The sequence below is a fragment of the Polyodon spathula genome, chromosome 12, assembly GCF_017654505.1.
Source record: "Polyodon spathula isolate WHYD16114869_AA chromosome 12, ASM1765450v1, whole genome shotgun sequence".
In the NCBI taxonomy this organism is placed as follows: domain Eukaryota; kingdom Metazoa; phylum Chordata; class Actinopteri; order Acipenseriformes; family Polyodontidae; genus Polyodon; species Polyodon spathula.
Window position 1 is genome coordinate 18,045,182 of NC_054545.1, and position 20,745 is coordinate 18,065,926.

Sequence of the window (20,745 nt, forward strand, 5' to 3'; positions counted from 1 at the left end):
AACTTGCAAATAGCAAGGCCATTTCCTGATAGACAGCATCCTTTATGATGCCCAACAACTATTTGATTTAAATGAAAAGGCTTTATTGCTTTATTACTAGCGCGGCAGTACAACACGTTGGTTTCTTATGGTTGCTTTGTGAGACCTTGACACACATTCATTCATTACTGATACAAATCCTCATTCACCAACAAAACATGTAATAAGTAAGAGATTATATTTCTATTTCGTTATCATGAAGTACTATCTGCTAATCAAACCTACCTTCTACACTGCAGCCCAGCACTAAAGATCTGAGCTACTCAAACCCACTACCTTCCACACTGCAGCCCACTCCTGCCCCCACACTCTCCGTCAGCTCGCATTACACAGGGCTGCACAGACACAGCCACACATAGGAAACACAGCGAGAGAAAGGAGATCAAGCTCTTAGTGCTCCACTTCAGAGACACTTATCCTTAAACAGAACGCTTCTCTCCAGTGTAAACGATCCTCTAGTGTTTCTTGGCGCAGGGACAAACCTGGACTTTTCCTATTGAAATATTCTTTCGTTGTATAAAGGTTGAGTCACAGAGAATAACAGGCGTGTCCATGTCATGCATGTGCCCTATTAGTTTCTCATGCAAGCGTGGACTGCAGCATGTCCTGTCAGCAGGATAGTGTATTTGGCACCAGAATCATCTGTTTTCTACACAGGAACAAAGAAGCAAGAACAAACCCATCTCTTGCTCTAGAATGGAAAAATAAGGAGGCCCACAATGTTACTGATTTGTTTGTTTTAAATACCGTACACTTCAAACCCCGGATTATCTCGCCCCAAATGGTACCTTGACTTGGGGAAACACGCGCATGTTTAGAACAGTTCTAATGAATATTTCATATATTGTTCGACCGAAAATGTGTCCTTGCCCATGTAATATATATTTAGTGATTCTAAAATAATTCTACAATTCTATGTCTTCTTTAATATCTTCAACGCCCACATATGACAAGAGTGCTCTTTTGTACAGTGCAGTAGGTTTTATTTATTTGAGTTTATATATTACATATATAACCCCACATGCCTGGTAACTGGCTGGGCTCCAGAACCTACACTGTGTTTATTACAGTGTAGTCTTTGTTTGAAGCCATATCTGGTTTTAATGCTTCAGTAGAAAACGACAAACAGTGCTTGCAGAGCTCATGATTAATCCACAGATCCGGGTAACTGAGGGTTAGGTCGTGTTGACAGTGAATTGTGCTGGCTGTGCTGTGCAGTATATCCTCAAGCAGACACCAGGCTCCTGGCTACTTTGAAACACATGAAGATCAGACAAGCGGAACTCAAGTTGAACAGGGCTCTGCTGGCTTCTGCTGCTGCTTCCTCTTGTTATTTAGAGGCTGTGGGGTCCGTGGTTAAAGAAAAGGACTCGTAACCAGGAGGTCCCGGGTTCAAATCCCAGCTCAGCCACCGACTCGCCGTGTGACCCTGAGCAAGTCACTTAACCTCCTTGTTCTCCGTCTTTCGGGTGAGACGTTGTAAGTGACTCTGCAGCTGATGCATAGTTCACACACCCCAGTCTATGAAAGTCGCCTTGGATAAAGGCATCTGCTAAATAAACAAATAAATAATAACAAAGTGTTTTATTAATTCAGCACACACATTAACTGAAGATAATAGAAGTGACAGAGTTGTATGCATTTCAGTCTTGTTAACAAGCTCCATTTTCAATGTGTTTGACTATACAGGCAGTTCTCGCACTTGCGACACAACTGGTTCTTGAAAATCGCGTTGTAAGTTGAAGCACATTTTTCCATTTGAACAATGTTATAAATTGGGGTTACGCTCCTGACTCTTCAGCCAGATATTATATTTTTACAAAAATGATGCGTTATATTGTACTCATGTAAATATTTATTTAACTGTTTACACTCAGCCCGGTGATTACGTTAATTTTACTCTGACGGCTACCTGGCTTGTTTAAAAGTACAGACTCGGGGCTTTCCAATGACGTATTCATTGTGTGTATGTGGTACTCCTAGTAGGAAATACATTCGCCTGAATTTAAGCCCCTCATCATGTGACAGAGTTCACAGCTTAGGTTTCGTTTTGAGGTAGTTGCTCTTGTCAGTCATTGTTAACGTCAAATACATTTAAAAAAAAGTTAGATGCATACAAAAAAACAAAACCTAAAAAACACTAGACTAAGTCATGTCGCATGACTCTGGTCTCGCCGTGTCGTAAATGCCGTACCGATGTCGTAAAGTCGAAGCAGGGTAATAATGCAAGAGAGTCGTAAGTGCCGTGTTTCGTAAGTCGAGGATCGTCTGTACTGCACTAATTCCCTGCCGCCTTTTCTCAATCGCTTTGACTTTTTTTTACCAGGGTACATCCAGGAGGGGTAATAATAATTTTTATTTAACGTAGCGCTTTTCACAATAAAAATTGCCGAAAGCCCTTCACATGAATAAAACCAATATTAATAAAAGAATGCAAGAAAAGCAATAAAAACAAAAGAAACATACAGAACAGTAAAACAAGGCAGAGAGTAAAATGAACATCATTTTAGCATAAAAACGCTGCATTGTAAAAGTGTGTTTTAATCTTGTTTTAAAAGCAGTGACACTTGGTGCTTCTCTTACTGAGCTGGGCAGATCATTCCAGAGTTTGGGGGCCCTACAACTGAATGCTGTACCACCTCAGTTTTTTGTGTTCATTAGTGGGACAGTAAGCAGACTGGCATTCTGTGGTCCAAGTGGGTGTCTAGGAATATATGGCATTAAAAGAGCATTTAAATATGATGGTGCAAAGCCATTTAATGCCTTATAAGTTAAAAGCAACACCTTAAAATCTATCCTGAATTGGACCGGAAGCCAGTGCAGAGATGCTAGGACAGGAGTAATGTGATAGTTCTCATAGTTCCGGTTCAAATTCTAGCTGCAGCATTTTGTATATGATGCAGTTGAGATATAACATGGCTATGAGTATCAGAGAATAGGGTATCTCAATAATCAATTCTAGAAGCTACAAAAGCGTGCACCTCTGTATCTGAGTGGGAAATAATACTTCTCAATTTAGTGATATTCTTTGATGATAAAAATACATTTTAGTGATATTCCTGATGTGTGTCTCAAAAGAAGGATTTGGGTCAAAGATCACACCCACATTTCTCATTTCATCTGCAAGTTGGTAAGAGAAGCCACCAAGGAGTAAACCAGACATATTACTTTGTGTCTTCTGAGACCCAGAATCATTACATCTGTTTTGTCTGAGTTTAGCATTAAAAAGTTTTCAAGCATCCATTGAAAATTGTAATGGTGGTTATTGTCACAGGGGCTGCAGTAATACCCTCCTGTTTACTGAGCAGTATTCATTTAGCTTTGATGAAAAATCAAACTGAACAGGACGTGGACTTTTTAGTATCACAAAACAAAAAAAAGACAAAAGAAAGCAAGGTTATCACAAGGTTCTTACAAAGCATTTTTAAAAGTAAAAAAAGTTGAGTCTTTAGCAGGGTGATATTGGCTACACCAGCAGCCCTGCTACAGAGCTCCTTGCGAATCCTCAAGCACGGTCCTGCCTTCATTACACCTGCAGCAATTAAACTGAAGTGCTTCCATTTCATACAGAGCAAGTAAGAAGTCTTAATTAGTCACCCCCTACTCCAGCTAATTTGAAATGATGTTCCAATTGAAGAGACACATTAACCATTGGTCTTCAGTTGGGGTATAAAGCTGATTTTACTAGCAAAGTTTAAACTTTAGGATTAAATGCATTCTTTTTTTTTTTTATTTAGTAGTCGCCAATTAGTTTTTTGTTATTTTCTTAGTAGTGTCCAGTTATTATTAGTAGGCTCAGCTCACCACTACCACCCCAGCGTTGACTCGTGAGGGGCGCAGATGAGCATGCGCTGTTCCCCGAAGCGTGTGCTGTTAGCCACTTCTTTACACACTGCAGACTCACCGTGCAGCCGCCTCCAGAGCTACTGAGTCGAAGGACAACGCAGCTCTAGGCAGCTTACAGGCAAGCCTGCAGGCGCCCAACCAGAATACAGGGATCACTGGTGCTCAGTGAGCCGAGTACACCCTGGCCGACCTAACCCTCCCTCCCCCTGGGCGGCGCCCGGCCAATTGTGCACTGCCCCATGGAGCTCCTGTCCTCAGTTGGCAATAGAATAGCCTGGACTCACTCCACGTGGAGTGCCTTTACTGGATTCGCCAAATGGAGATTAAAAGCATTTCAATGTTTAAACTTTAAAATATTGCAAACATTCACAAAGATATCATGAGAAGTGCTCCATTAAAGTGTCGGTACTTTAATGTAACGTGGATGTGTATATGGAAAATACCTCGCTCTGTATAAGCACTGCAGCTGACCTTTATTTGACATGCATAGGCTTGGCAATGGGTAAACATTTAGAAACAGTTTAAACATTCAACACATTGAAAATGTTTATACTAGAGGCAATTGACACCCTTACCATACAGAATACAGTCCAACACGCCACAAGAAAAACAAGCTAATGCACGACAGAGGGGCTGCAGTAACCCCCTCCCCTCCTGTCTCCCCAGGTGCTGCAGCACCCCACTGAGGGGGGCCAGGTCCTGTCCCTCTGCAGCAACGTGAAGGACACAGCCGCCAAGGTGGCTGAGATCTGGATCTTCTCCCTGTCCAGCCAGCCCATCGACCACGAGGACGGGGCTGTGCAGGGGGGGCAGAAAGCCAAGTCCACAGGTAAGGGAACGCGGCCGGGCAGGGCTGCAACACAGACAGGAGGGTTTCATCCTGCAGACACCCAGGGCCAGACTCTCACAGCCACACCAGTGTGAATCCTATGACACCAAATCAGTGCTATACTGGAAAATGTCCTTCAAGTCCAAATCCAATGAACTTTTAGCTGAAGGAAAAGAAGTGTTTTAACAAAGTGGACATGGAGGCATTTTTATAGTAATGCCGTATTGTGGTGTCCTGTCGAATCATCAAAATAAAAATGTCTGCCATAAAGTCGTTTCCAAGCTAGAAGTTGAATTGGGTTGAAATGGGCCCCACATCGCTTTCAGATTTGCTTTTGGTGGTTGAAGCTATGCACTCACTCACATACACTGATGCACTAACAAATATGAAATGTAAACTCCTTTGCAAATGAGATATCTCTACAGTACACTCACAAAAGAAAAGAAACCCTACAGACTTTTTCATCATAACTCTGAGCCAAAATCAATGTACCCACCCTATATAAATGTATCTGCTGGCTGATTTTAGAGGAAGCTCAGCACTTTTTTCAAGAGCGCACTAACAGCAAGACTGCATGATAGCACCCAAGACAGTCCTGTTATTGGACAATAACTCCACTCTGACCCTTCTCAGAACAAAGGGACATGCTGCTTTCCAAACCAACAGACACAAGTTCATGTGCAATGCGATTCTCTAAACTATTCATTTGGACTGCTTATAGAGTGCTGCTGGGCTACCCCTGGCTGGTGCCACCCCTCGGGGCTGGGCTTGCTGCGCAGCTCCCCCAGGTTGCACTCTCCAGTCATTCTGAAGCCTCCACTGCATGTGAGGAGAACACATATCCTGTAACCCTGGACCCCTGTGCTGAGCGGCTGTGTGTTTCTCATTGTTTCCAGATAATTACTCTGAAGAGGAGTACGAGAGCTTCTCCTCGGAGCAGGAAGCCAGTGACGACGCGGCCCAGGGTCAGGTAGGAGGAGACTTACACCAGGGATTGACATTCGGCCTCTTCTGAGCTCAATTTAAGTGCTCTGCTTTTTCAGTTTGGTGCTGGTTTGTGTTGGTGTGTGTGTTGGTTTCATGCTGGTTTGTGTAGGGTGTGTTAGAATCGTGCTGGTTTGTGTTGGTGTGTTAGTATCGTGCTGGTTTGTGTAGGGCGTGTTAGTATCGTGCTGGTTTGTGTTGGTGTGTGTGTGTTGGTATTGTGCTGGTTTGTGTAGGGTGTGTTAGTATCGTGCTGGTTTGTGTAGGGTGTGTTAGTATCGTGCTGGTTTGTGCAGGGTGTGTTAGTATCGTGCTGGTTTGTGTTGGTGTGTGTGTGTTGGTTTCATGCTGGTTTGTGTAGGGTGTGTTAGTATCGTGCTGGTTTGTGTTGGTGTGTGTGTTGGTATCGTGCTGGTTTGTGTAGGGTGTGTTAGTATCGTGCTGGTTTGTGTAGGGTGTGTTAGTATCGTGCTGGTTTGTGTAGGGTGTGTTGGTATCGTGCTGGTTTGTGTTGGTTTCATGCTGGTTTGTGTAGGGTGTTTTAGTATCGTGCTGGTTTGTGTAGGGTGTGTTAGTATCGTGCTGGTTTGTGTTGGTTTCATGCTGTGTGTTATGTAGGGTGTGTTGGTTTATGTAGGGTGTGTTAGTATTGTGCTGGTTTGTGTTAGTATTGTGCTGGTTTGTGTTGGTGTGTGTGTTGGTATTGTGCTGGTTTGTGTAGGGTGTGTTAGTATCGTGCTGGTTTGTGTTGGTTTCATGCTGGTTTATGTAGGTGGTTGTGTGTTAGTATTGTGCTGGTTTGTGTTGGTGTGTGGGTGTTGGTATCGTGCTGGTTTGTGCAGGGTGTGTTAGTATCGTGCTGGTTTGTGTAGGGTGTGTTAGTATCGTGCTGGTTTGTGTTGGTGTGTGTGTTGGTTTCATGCTGGTTTGTGTAGGGTGTGTTGGTATTGTGCTGGTTTGTGTAGGGTGTGTTAGTATCGTGCTGGTTTGTGTTGGTGTGTGTGTGTTGGTTTCATGCTGGTTTGTGTAGGGTGTGTTAGTATCGTGCTGGTTTGTGTAGGGTGTGTTAGTATCGTGCTGGTTTGTGTTGTGTTAGTATCATGCTGGTGTGTGTGTTAGTATCGTGCTGGTTTGTGTAGGGTGTGTTAGTATCGTGCTGGTTTGTGTAGGGTGTGTTAGTATCGTGCTGGTTTGTGTAGGGTGTGTTAGTATCGTGCTGGTTTGTGTTGGTGTGTGTGTGTTGGTTTCGTGCTGGTTTGTGTAGGGTGTGTTAGTATCGTGCTGGTTTGTGCAGGGTGTGTTAGTATCGTGCTGGTTTGTGTTGGTATGTTAGTATCGTGCTGATTTGTGTTGGTGTGTGTGTGTTGGTTTCGTGCTGGTTTGTGTAGGGTGTGTTAGTATCGTGTTGGTTTGTGCAGGGTGTGTTAGTATCGTGCTGGTTTGTGTTGGTATGTTAGTATCGTGCTGGTTTGTGTTGGTGTGTGTGTGTTGGTATTGTGCCGGTTTGTGTAGGGTGTGTTAGTATCGTGCTGGTTTGTGTTGGTGTGTGTGTGTTGGTATTGTGCTGGTTTGTGTAGGGTGTGTTAGTATTGTGCTGGTTTGTGTTGGTGTGTGTGTGTTGGTATTGTGCTGGTTTGTGTAGGGTGTGTTAGTATCTTGCTGGTTTGTGTAGGGTGTGTTGGTATCGTGCTGGTTTGTGTAGGGTGTGTTAGTATCGTGCTGGTTTGTGCTGATTAATGTGTGTTTGTGCTTCGCAGGATCTTGATGATGACGAGTATGATGTGAGGAAGCCGAAGAAGCAGCGGCGCTCAATAGTCAGGACCACGTCCATTACCAGGGTGAGGAGCCTGCCAGAGTCTCTCAGTGTACTGACTCCTCACTCAGTGTGCTGACTCCTCACTCGGTGTGCTGACTCCTCCCTCTGTATACTGACCCTCACTCAGTGTGCTGACTCCTCACTCAGTGTACTGGGACTGACTGTCCTCTATCTCAGTGTACTGACTCCTCACTCAGTGTGCTGACTCCTCACTCAGTGTACTGGGACTGACTCCTCACTCAATGTATTGGGACTGACTCCTCAGTGTACTGATTCCTCCCTCTGTATACTGACCCTCACTCAGTGTGCTGACTCCTCACTCGGTGTGCTGACTCCTCAGTCAGTGTACTGGCACTGATTCCCCACTCAGTGTGCTGCGTTGTTACTTATTTTGTAAGGTTAACAGGTCGAACAGGTTCCTTTAATGCAATGCGGTGTGTTTTGGTGGAAGGAAGTTGAAAAATCTATCCCTGAGGCCCCAACTTTACAGCCAGTGCACAGGCATGTAGTTGTAAAGTATTCACCCCCCTTGGACTTTTCCACATTTTATTGTGTTACAACATGTAATCAAAATTGGTGTTTTTGCCACTGGTCAACACAAAAATGTCAAAGTGAAAAATAAAATCTACAAATTGTTCTAAATTAATTACAAATATAAAACAGAAAATAACTGCTTGCATAAGTATTCAACCCTTTTGCTATGACACACCTCAAAAAGCTCTGGTGCAACCAGTTGTCTTTAGAAGTCACATAATTAGTTGAATGGAGTCCACCTGTGTGCAATTAAGGTGTTTCACATGATTTCAGGTTAAATACACCTGTCTCTGGGAGGTCCCACAGTTGGTTAGTACATTTCCTAATAAAAACTACATCATGAAGACGAAGGACCATTCAAAGCAAATCCGGAATAAGGTTCTTCAAAAGCACCAATCAGGGGTAAGATATAAGAACATTTCCAAGGCATTGAATATCCCCCGGAGCACAGTAAAATCCATTATTAAGAAATGGAGAGAATATGGCACAACTGTGAATCTGTCTAGAACAGGCCGTCCTCAAAAACTGAGTATCCGGTCGAGAAGGGCACTAGTCAGGGAGGCCGCCAAGAGGCCTATGGCAACTCTAAAGGAGATACAGTCTTCCATGGCTGAGCTGGGAGACGCTGCATACGATAACGATAGCCGAGGTCCTTCACAAAACTGGCCTTTATGGGAGAGTGGCAAAAAGAAAGCCATTTTTGAAAAAAACTCACATCAAATCTTGGCTAGAGTTTGCCAGAAGGCATGTGGGAGACTCTGAGACCAAGTGGAAGAAGATTCTATTGTCTGATGAGACCAAAATAGAGCTTTTTGGCCTTAACGCTAAGCGCTATGTTTGACGCAAGCCTAACACCTCATCCCTACCGTGAAGCATGGTGATGGCAGTATCATGCTATGGGGATGCTTCTCTGCATCAGGGCCTGGAAAGCTTGTGAAGATAGAGGGCAAAATGGATGCAGCAAAGTACAGAGAAATCCTGGAGGAAAACCTGCCCAAACATACAGCCAAAGCCACACTGGAGTGGCTTAAAAACAAAAAGGTCAATGTCCTGGAGTGGCCCAGACAAAGCCCGGACCTCAATCCAATTGAGAATATGTAGAAAGAGTTGAAAATTGCTGTTTACCAAAGGTCCCCATCCAACTTGACGGACCTTGAGCAATTTTGCAAACAAGAATGGGCAAAAATTGCAGTGTCCAGATGTGCAAAGCTGGTAGAGACTTATCCAAATAGACTCATGGCTGTAATTGCTGCCAAAGGTGCCTTTACTAAATATTGACTCAAGGGGGTGAATACTTATGCAATCAATTATTTTCTGTTTTGTATTTATAATTAATTTAGAACAATTTTATTTTTCACTTTTGACATTATGCACTTTTTTGTGTTGATCAGTGGCAAAAACTACTAATTAAATCTATTTTGATTCCATGTTGTAATGCAATAAAATGTGGAAAAGTCCAAGGGGGGTGAATTCTTTTGAGAGCCGCTGTACATTTTAATTGAGTAAAACTAACAAGAAGGCACTCAAAACGGTTCTTCCACAATGGTTTTATTTCTTTGAGAAAATGTGTCTTTTGTCCTTGATTTAAAAAAAAAAAAAAAAACTGCCCCTGCAACTTCAGTCAGTCTGTGTCCAAGGCAACACACCCCGCTTCCTGGAATGGGACAGTCCTACACCTGTTCTGATTAAATAAGAAACACCTGAGTCAGTAACGAGGCATTGCCACAGCAACACAGCAGTGCCATTATCACTGTTATACTAACGTTTCAAAGGTACTTACTTATTCACCTTTGTCCGAAATAGCAGTCCACTGAAGTGAGGCCTGTGTTCATGAGAGGCGTTTGTTTCATTAGTAAGCAGTGGTTTAAGAACAGGTGTTTTTAAGAAGTCTCGTCTCTGACAGGCTTTATTTGCCATTCCAAACTGAGAATGGGGTTTGGTCAAATAGACAATCAATCCTGTCTGTATTACATTTTTTTTAAATTAAAAAATAAACAGTTTTGTCTTCCAAAATGCAAAATGAGAAGACACTCTTATACAGCTCAGGCAACTATACATATAATTGTTTTCTTAAAATCCTGTTATAATTAGGAAGAAAATAACAAGAGCCCAGTCCGGTGTGTAGGAGACGAGAGAGAGAGTGCTGATCCAGTTCCACACATACTGTACGTGACTCAGAAGGAGAAAATTAGACATATCATTAACTTTGTTTGTTTGTTTTTAGCAACAAAACTTCAAGCAGAGGGTTGTGGCCTTGCTGAAGAGGTTCAGAGTTTCAGAAGAGGTATTTACTGGCTCTTCTACTCAATCCCCTGAGTGAGGATCGGGATGTTTATTAAGTTAGTTTGTACTATAACTGTAATGCAACCCCATGGGTTAATACACAATGATTGTTGTAGGGTATGTATTTCCCATTTTACTCCCCTAAGACCCCTTGCTAACTAAATATATTTGTGTGTGTGCATTTGTGTGTCTGTCTCCCTTTTCTCATGTGTTTGTGTCTCTCGCGCTCTCTCTCTGTCTCTTGCTCCGTCTCTGTCTGTTTTTCTCTGTCTCTCTCTGTCTTTGTGTCTCCCTGTCTCTGTGTCTCTCTCTCTCTCTCCCTCTCTCTCTGTCAGTGTTAGCCACACACTATCCTGTAGAGAGAGAGAGAGCAGCTCAGAGAGGAGAAGAGACACATCACAGGAGAGAGCGCTCTCTCTCTCTCCCTCTCTCTGTCTGGTCGACTCAGCATGTCGTGTGTGTAGTATTAACACAGAGCCAGAGAGAGAGAGGAGGAGAGCACACACCCACATGTGTTTAGTGTAGAGTTGAGGAGAGAACGAGAAGAGAGAGGGAGAGAGCAGAGAGGAGTCACGAGGGAGAGAAGAGAGAGGAGAACAGAGAGAGGAGAGAGACACATACTTATAGGTCTCTCTCTCTCTCTCTCTCTCTCTCTCTCTCCCTCTCTCGTGTGTGTGTGTATATCTCCTCTCTCTCTCTCTCTCTCTCTCTCTCTCTCTCTCTCTCTCTCTGTGTTCACACACATCTTAGGCGAGTGAGAGAGGAGGAGAGAGAGCCTCTCTCACCTATCTATATGAGTGAGATATCCATCTCTCTCTCTCCCTAGAGACGTCAGACACACACTATCTCAGAGTAGATCGAGAGAGAGAGAGAGGAGTGAGAGTAAGGATAGAGAGCACACACACTACTCATAGAGGAGAGAGAGCAGAGGAGCAGGAGAGGAGAGGAGAGAGACCTCTCTCTCTCTCTCTCTGTCTCTCTCTCTCTCTCTCTCTCTCTCTCTGTCTCTCTCTCTCTCTCTCTCTCTCTCTCTCCTTCAGAGAGGAGGAGAGAGTGGAGTAGTGGAGACACACACGGCGAGCAGATAGAGAGAGGGGGAGAGAGGACACACTCTCCTGGTGAGGTAGAGAGAGACACAGAGAGAGAGAGAGAGAGGAGGGAGAGAGGGCCAGGACACAGAGAGAGAGAAGAGTGAGGAGAGAGGAGACTCCTCTCTCTCTTCTTCAGGAGAAGGAGAGGGAGAGAGAGGAGTAGAGCGGAGAAGAGATTCTCTGGTGTCTCCTCTCTCTCTCTCTCTCTCTCTCTCTCTCTCTCTCTCTCTCTCTCTCCCTCTCTCGTGTGTGTGTGTCTCCTCTCTCTCTCTCTCTCTCTCTCTCTCTCTCTCTCTCTCTCTCCCTCTCTCCTCCTCTCTCTCTCTCTCTCTCTCTCTCTCTCTCTCTCTCTCTCTCTCTCTCTCTCCACAGAGTAAGTGGGAGAGAGAGAGAAGGAGAGAGAGCTATTAGAGGGAGGAGAGAGCACAGACACATTCTAGTGAGAGTATATCCTGGAGAGTGGAGGCTAGGGCACCAGGAGCTCAGAGAGAGAGACAGACTCACCGGGAGAGAGGCAGTGAGAGGAGAGAGTGAGGGAGGAGAGAGGGCGAGCCAGACGGTAGCTCTTGCGGACAAAGAGAGGAGAGAGAGAGGGAGCGGACATGTAGACGACAGATTCTTAGAGACAGAGAGAGTGTGAGAGGAGAGGAGAGGGAGAGAGAGAGAAGAGAGGAAACGAGCTGTGTCTCTCTCTCTCTCTCGTGTGTTCATGTAGGTGCTGGACTCGGAGCAGGACCCAGCAGAGCAGGTCCCGGAGGTGGAGGAGGACCTGGACCTGGACAGTCTGGACATCGAGAACCCGAGCGACAGCGGACCGGAGCTGGACGACGACGACAGTGTGCTGAGCACGCCCAAACCCAAACTCAAGTGAGCAGCATTGCGCAACACACACACACACACAGACACACACAAACTCACACACACACACACACACACACACACACACACACACTCACATTGCCACACACACACACACACACACACAACAAACTCAAGTGACCTGCATCGCGTGCACACACACACACACAAACTAAAGTGAGCAGCATCACAAACACACACACACACACAAACTTAAGTGAGCAGCATTGCGCACACACACACACACAGACACACACAAACTCAAGTGAGCAGCGTTGCGCGCGCACACACACACACAAAGTGATTAGCATCACACACACACACAGACAACCAAACTCAAGTGAGCTGCATTGTAGACACACACACAGTAGTTTAAGTAGTTTGTTGTTCGTTAACGTTCATCTTTCTCCTTTGAGAAACAGTAAAAGTTCATCAAGGACAGAGATAACGCTTTCATAAGTGTTCATTTATTGTCATCTATAAATAATTAAATATAAACAAAGAAGAACGAACAAGCATTGTGCTTAAAGAGCAGCGTGGTGTGGGTGTGAAATATCACAGCTATCTTAACCAAGGCATTCTTCACCTCTCTGCCCTCATTGAGCTCCCAGACACCTGTTCTGTCAAAGTACAGCTGGAACACCAGCATGTAACCACTATCCTGTCCCCCTGCAACACTTCCCCTAGTGGAGATAAGAAATACACCAGTAAGAAAAGTAACATAGAAGACGTGTGTTTATTTTAGATTCCCAACAGTATTTGTGGAGTGTTGCAGGGGACAGGTCAATGGCTACACTTCAGTTCAGTTTGTGGGATTATCAGGTGTGAATTATTTAAAGAGCCAGCCTTTTTTTCCAGGCCTTATTTTGAGGGTATGTCCCACTCCAGCTCCCAGACTGAGATCGGCAGCATCTACAGCATCCGGAGCCAACGCGAGCCCCCCAGCCCGGTGAGTGCGGAGCACGGAGCTTACTGATTTATGGGCTGCATTGATTACCTGTAAAAAAAAAAAATAAATAGGCTCCATATCCAATCAAGCTTTGCTGAACATGTTATATAGGCTAAGACATTAGAAACACAGTCACGACTCTACATCTGCATTCAATTGAATCCCTGTTGTGTTTATAGCTAGGTTTGTACTTAAACAGCTGTTGTTTCTCCTTTTCAACAAATTGAGTAATTTACTTTCTGGAGTAAACTGCTTTGCCCCAATGTATCCAGACTGAAAACACAGACAAACAATAACAAGAAAAGATTGCATGGAATATATTTTTCATCTAGTTTGAAAGCTTCCTCTGCATATTCTTTATGTTGATCATTAAGAAGGCTGTGTCCAGTGGTTAAAGAAACAGGCTCAAATCCTGGCTCAGCCGCTGTCACTGTGTGACCCTGAACAAGTCACTTAACCTCCTTGTGCTCCGTCTTTCGGGTGAGACGTTGTTGTAAGTGACTCTGCAGTTGATGCATAGTTCACACACCCTAGTCTCTGTAAGACGCCATGGATAAAGGTGTCTGCTAAATAAACAAATACAAATAATTAAACAAAATCAAAGTGAATTACATAAGGAGATGCCTTCATTGTATCGTGAGGATTTTTAATCTCATTGAACGTGTAACATTCAGACTGCCCTGCAGTGTGTGTACAATTCAGTGGTATTACAAGATTCTTTGACGGAAAAAGAAAACCAACAAGATGTTGCCCTTGTAAATTAATCCTGCTTGCAAATAAATTCTAACATTAATCTATAATGACAAAGGAACTTTCAATTCTGAATGTAACAACTGGATTAGTGTTTGCTGAGAGAATTGCTGAAGGCATGTTTCAGAAACACAGCCACTGTGGCAGCACTTTCCCTTCACACCTGCATCCAGCTCTCAGGGGTAACCATAGAAACCTGTTGCTACGAGAGACTATCTCCAGTGTCTGTGTTCTGTTCGCAGGTGGAAGCGCCCGACAAGTTGAAAAGCTCAGAAAGCAAGTTCCAAGTGGACGATGTGTCTGACACAGTCTCCTTCGTACGTATCCACCACCTGCTCGCTTAATGTCCTTTGGGCTCAGTTCAATTAATCTGAAAGTATATGTGTGTGTGTTGTGTGTGTGGTAGTATATATATATATATATATATATATATATAATATATATATATATATATATATATATATATATATATATATATATTCCCTTGAGTAGTTTACCTGTTTTGTAGAGGTAATGTTTTTTATGTTTTATTTTTAAGGTTCTGGTTCAGTTTAATTCCACACTCAGAACAGGGGGCAGTCAGTCCTATTGCATCAAGTTTAACATTTTAATATATTTCGATTTAACCCACTAACACACATTTAAAAGAATCCTTCTTGTTTATGATTTTTAAGAGCTACAAAACATTAATGAAATTGTGGTGAACTCCTAATTAAAAACAGTTCCATTCAGAGTACAGAAACCAAGCTTTATCGGGTTAAACACTAAGAGAAACTGACTCTTAAAGATAAGACACTTGTGAATTCCTCTTTCATTGAACCCCAATACACAAGTTGTGACAATGTGGAAACTTCACCTGCCTGTGTGTGTTCCCTCACACGATGACTGAGGACTGTTCACCAGCATTGCTGTCATAAACCAGCCTGTGAATAATAGGTGTTAAGCTGAGGCATACAGTCTGAACCATTGTGGTTCCACTGTACAGTAGCAGTTTCTGATACTGAACTGCGTACAACTGAGAGACTAATTAGACTTAACTGTTGCCCGATTTGTCACTGATCCCTGCCTGTGTGTCTGTACGTCTGTGTGTGTGTCTATTTTCCTGTGTGTACGTCTCTGTTTGCCTGTGTGTGTGTGTGTGTGTTTTTTGCCTGCCTGTGTGTCTGTAGGAGCAGCCCGAGGCCATTACTCCCACAACAGAGCTGGAGCGAAACAACATGGATACCTTCCTTGAGAAACTGCCTCCCAGTGGGAAAATCACCAAGACAGAGTCCTTCATCATCCCCTCCAACAGGTACCTGAACATACTGCAGGGTACCTGCCACTGACTCTCATTAGCAGTCTGGACACTGTGATATACTTTCAGTATACAGGGATGTCAAACCTAGCGTGGCAAAGACCAAAGCCCTTAATAGCTGTATACTAGCTATACCTGGAGGATGCATTGTATTAGAGGTGTGCAAATACTCGTATCTTCAGAGTCAGCCTGGTTCTGATTGATACTTAATTGTGTAAACAAGGGGAACCGCATTGCTGTGTGTTATTCTGTTTAATTAATATCCAACAACTTAACATTTCTTAAAGGAAATTATTAAGAAAATATAGATTTAAATAAAATGCAATGCACCCTAATATTATTTTGATACAAGCATTTAGTATAGATCACTACAAATAAAGCACTGTGATGTATTTTCATAAACAAAATAAATGCAAATCTGTACTGGCAAAATGAACTAAGAAACTATATACGAAGTGAAGTAAAGATCAGCAGCAAAACCAAAATGTCATGCTAGTGAGAGGGAAGAAGTGAAGTGCTTTAACCTTTAGTCAGAGAGCGCTGTGCTAGACCAATGAACCCTCTTCCTGTCTCTCTGCTCACCAGACCGGATTCGAAGCTGACGGGCCGGCGAGGCAGGAGCACCTCCCTCAAGGAGAGGCAGCCAGTCAGACAGCAGAACGAAAGAGCAAACAGCCTGGACAACGAGCGCTCCCCCGAGACCAGGTGTCACATGCAGGTGGGAGCAGTGGTTGGGGTTATTATTGTTTTTACAGTGTTATTGTGTTCGTGTTATTGATTTTAATTGTCATTGTTCCCTGTGACTGGTGTATAGTGGAGCTGCCTGCACATGCACACGCCCCTGATGTGTAGAAAAGATGCTCTTCAGGTCGAAGTCCCTGCCAATGATAATATAATTTACATAGGCTAGATCAGTCAAAGTGTCTTTTAATGCAGTTAGAGCCAGTACCAACTAGTGAACTGCTTGCAATACACTGCTGTACAGTAGAAGGCACTGGTGTTTACTAATATAAAGACACTTCTCTAATCTAGCCTGTGTTACACATGTCTGTGGCAGTGCACCTAAAACTGAAGAGCTGGTCCTGAACTCACAGCCAAATAACTTATTTTAATTTTTTTTTTTTTTTTTAAAGTGTATCTGTCACATTTGATTAATTGCAATAAGAGCGACTTCAAATGATTACAAACACAATAAGGGGGCAGTTCATTTGCAACTTTCTTTCAATGAAATACTCATCATCTCGTCCCTGTAGATTAAAATAGTCTGTATTCGGGGCAATTCCCTTTAATGTAGCTTGACTGTCTCCCTTTGAGCTGAGGAGTATCTGCAGACTGAAAGCTGCCGTGTTGTTGGGTAGGTTTCAGGAGGCTGCATTAACCCTGCTCTGTCTCCCCTCAGATCCCCAGGAAGACTGTGTATGATCAGCTCAACCACATCCTCATCTCAGATGACCAGCTCCCTGACAGCATCCTCCTGATCAACACCTCCGACTGGCAGGGGCAGGTGAGTCCGGGCAGCACAGGGACCTCCTTCAATAGATCAGCACATCCAGGACCAGGTCCGACATTACAATTTTCCCTTTTCGGTAAAAAAGACATCAAGCACAGGTCTCTAGTCGTTTTTTCCCTGGAAAAAGCCCAGAAAACCTTTCAATGGCCGAGTGAGACCGATAGGAACCGAGAGAAGCCAGAAAAAACAGGGGCGGATCTGAGCAATACACAGAGCCCCTGCACCAAAGAGATAACATGGGCACAAACAAACAAGATAGCTGCTTCTGCATTCAGCGTTCAAAGACTATCACAGACATTTGCAGAGCTTTTTGAGATGTTATAGTAATAAAATAATGACTTGGATCTCATTATTGAGGAGTTTGGTGATAAAACGAGTGATCAGGAGAGTATTTATCAGTATGCACGACTATGAAGAGGTATGTGATAAATACAGTGATCAAGGGGTGGGGCGGGACTGGAGATGCAATACTGACTGTCATGTTGATATGCAGTGTCTCTTATGCCTGTTTTACTTTTAAACAGTGCATGTGAAAATAAATTGGACCTGACGCGCCTGACAGGCGCTGAATAAATAGACCGCGAAGGGTTAAAGCTTTTGTGGAAGCTGTCAAGTTACAAGTACATAGGTGTAACAAAGTAATCTTACCTAATACAGGGATGGAAATAAGACTCCCATTGCATAGCAGTTTGATCCATTCCTGGTTTTGCTATGAGTTTAATAAGACACGCCTGAGCTTGTTACTTCTACACAGTCGCTAATCAAGCATGTATTAAAGCTTGGAACGGGTGAGACTGATATGCAGTAGATGTTTGATTTCCATCTCTGCTAATACATTTTGGCATAACTTCATAGTTCTCACATTTTCCTGTGTTATATGTATCTATAGCAACTAGAACAGAAGAGCAGCTCCTGACTGTCATATCAAAAAAACAGAAATATTATCATGTGGTGAAATGTTGAGGGAGTTGAAAGGACAGCTAAGAGAGAGGTGCAGTTAAGGGAACAAAACAAACCCATAAGAAATTGAAATGTAAAGCTCCTTTCTCTTTTAAACAAAGATTTGAATAGAAAGCTGAGAAGGTGCCGTTCTCAGGGGGTGGTAATGGAAAGGAAGGCAGCAGGTGTGGGGCTGCATTGTGACATGTGTCTCTGGCTCTTTCCCCTCCTCTCCAGTACCTATCAGAGGTCCTGCAGAATCACCAGCTGCCCATGGTCTGCACCTGCTCCAACGCAGACATCCAGGCTGCGTTCAACACCATCGTCTCACGCATCCAGAGATAGTGAGTCCCGCGGAGGGGGGTTAGTGGGTAGTGACCGTGTGTGCAGGCTGGTGAGACAGAGTGGAGTAATAACTTTTATAAATCACAAAGCCACTATCAGAACAGCAGGTTTTAGAACACATCTTATTTTGCCCTAAGTGTCGTCTTGTGCACAGTTGACACGAACACACACACATTCTAATGGCATGGATTTTATTTCTAATTAAAACATGATTTGTAAGAGGTTAATGCTGACTCTGTATCTCATGATATCAGTGTCATCTCATGAGCACTGGGAGTGACGGATCCTTTTGCCCACCCCAAGTGTACGTAAGGAGACTCTGCCACCTTAACACTAGAAGGACCAGAGGTATACTCAGACCTAGAAGCCCTGCAGCAGTCTTTCTGACGGCTGTATTCAAAACACTGTGAATAGTACAATGAAAGGAGAAACAGTCGGATGTAATTCTTTTTTTTCTTATCGAGTACGTCACAAACATCTGAACAACCGAAGCATGCATATAATAAATATATATAAAAATGTATGTGCACATTTATTTTAAAAATCAAAACAAGGAAATGTAAATAAACATCTGAACAGACATTGGTTTACAACATAACTGTACGTATTTATAAAACTGAAACGACAGCAATACATTTTTTACTTTTCAACAGCAGTTAGTTTATTATCAGATGAGCAAAAGCAACTGAACAACGTAGATAAATAAACTTAGAAAAAAAAGTCTAATTTATTTTTCTTTTTTTCAACATAAGAGTATTCCTTTACCTTGAGGCTAGGGCTGATCACAATCAACACAGATAACACGCTTCTCCACGCTGCCTTTCTGCACAGGACGCAGCTGTCAAGTTTTATTTTTATTGCACTTGCCAACCTGGCATTGGCGTCTCTTGCAGCTCTCAACGGGGTTGCCAGCTTCAGCTGTGGGTACAAGCTTGGCAGTCTCCCTTTGTTCCTGCCCTAACTGTAAAATATATTCTCTCCTTGGTAAATTCTTCTCTGTGCATTCTTTGTAAAGTACCCAGGAGTTGATGGCTGCTAGATCCAATACATTGTAAGCCAGCTTTCACAGAATACTTCTGTGCCATCTGATCCAAAACATCAACTCCATATTTTGTTTTGTAGTAAAACTCCATGGTTTCTGGTATTTATTTTCACTAGTCCCGATGCTAATTGACTGACCAAAGCAGCGCAACTGGCAAGCAGGCGCAAGCCTTCAAAAGACTGATTGAAAACAAATAGACTATCAGTCATTCACTCAGGCAGAGAGTAGAGACTAATCTGATTACAGCTAAACACATTGCGGACTGGTAAATAAAAATAATAAAGTAGAATACCGTTCTGTATAATCACAATACAGTTGTTTTCTGTGTGGCAGTCAATGTGACTACTCCCAGGGCTTTTAGGTATAATGTAATATATCGCCTTTACTTCTGCACTCCTGTGTTTCATGCTTTGTGAGAATATTTAATACATATGGACAGAAAGGTACATGAACGCGCAGCCCCATATGTGGTACACGACTGGAGAAAATTACATTTTAAAACCAAAAACTGCCAAAATGATTGCCGCGGCGCTTCTAGTGTTAAGAAACGGGGTCGACCGGACATATTAACTGATATAAGAGACAGGGTCAACTGAACATATTAACTGATACAGAGCATGTCTTCAAATGTATAACAAAATTATTTATTATTTTTCTTTCTCTCTTTCTCTGTCTCTCTCTCTCCAGCTGTAACTGTAACTCTCAGACGCCGATCCCCATTAAGATCGCTGTGGCCGGGGCTCAGAGTTACCTGAGCGCTGTCCTGCGCCTCTTTGTGGATCACCTGTCTCACAAGACCCCTAACTGGCTGGGCTACATGAGGTTCCTCGTCATTCCACTGGGTAAGAGTCACGCTGATCACAAGACCCCTAACTGGCTGGGCTACATGAGGTTCCTCATCATTTCACTGCATAAGAGTCCACTCTGATCACAAGACATTGCAACAGGGGGTCCCAGCCCACTCCCCTGTGAAGACACTGCTGTGTGGATGCAGGGTCATGCAATCCGGAGCTCCCTGGTTTAAATCCTGGTCATGCAGAATTGGGGGCACATAAGGAGCGCTGCATTGGCCTTAGGGAGGAAAAGGAATCTTATCACTGGCCACTTTGATTCTTTCATTTTTTTTTTTTAAACTTTTACGATATGAAGATTTTTCGTCATAAAAAGATTTTCTTTGTATGCAAGGATAAAAAAATCCTAAGAGATTTTGAAATGAAGCATTGGTTGTTACTTGTTTAGAGATGTGCTCGATGGGAGTGTGATGGGGTTCCTCCCTGTTTTTCAGGCGCTCACCCCCTCTCCAAGTACCTGGGTACCATCGACTATCACTACAACAACCTGTTCCAGGACACAGCCTGGAGAGATCTGTTCCACAAGCAGGAGGCGCCCGTCATAGGTGAGGGGCATTTAAACAATTATTTAATCAGTTCCTTAAAAAAAATACAAAATACTGCATACATTATGACCTGAGTGTACTGTTATGGAAGAAAGAATGAAAGAAAGAAATAATGAATAACCTGACTTCCTCGGTTTAGGCCTTATGGCTCTCTCTCTCCCCCCTGTGGTGAGCTGGGCAAAGGGCACCGATTTTGAGTGCTCTGGCTGTGTTTGTCTCTGCAGTGCAGGAATGCCC

The 20,745-nt window shown here is 43.4% G+C and overlaps 1 protein-coding gene across 2 annotated transcripts in view; it reads left to right on the plus strand.

The window, feature by feature from the left end:
• LOC121324100 (phosphofurin acidic cluster sorting protein 2-like) overlaps positions 1-20,745 on the plus strand; it is an 89,523-nt gene that overhangs the window by 51,098 nt on the left and 17,680 nt on the right. For both annotated transcript variants that reach the window (XM_041265570.1, XM_041265571.1), the window contains exons 5-18: positions 4,552-4,714; positions 5,611-5,684; positions 7,456-7,536; positions 10,273-10,332; positions 12,138-12,289; positions 13,139-13,229; positions 14,222-14,296; positions 15,149-15,273; positions 15,862-15,994; positions 16,676-16,780; positions 17,963-18,069; positions 19,800-19,954; positions 20,398-20,508; positions 20,733-20,745. The exon at positions 20,733-20,745 is cut by the window's right edge and continues 96 nt beyond it. In XM_041265570.1, the coding sequence (XP_041121504.1) occupies positions 4,552-4,714; positions 5,611-5,684; positions 7,456-7,536; positions 10,273-10,332; positions 12,138-12,289; positions 13,139-13,229; positions 14,222-14,296; positions 15,149-15,273; positions 15,862-15,994; positions 16,676-16,780; positions 17,963-18,069; positions 19,800-19,954; positions 20,398-20,508; positions 20,733-20,745 (1,445 nt within the window). The remainder of the gene's footprint in view (positions 1-4,551; positions 4,715-5,610; positions 5,685-7,455; positions 7,537-10,272; positions 10,333-12,137; positions 12,290-13,138; positions 13,230-14,221; positions 14,297-15,148; positions 15,274-15,861; positions 15,995-16,675; positions 16,781-17,962; positions 18,070-19,799; positions 19,955-20,397; positions 20,509-20,732) is intronic.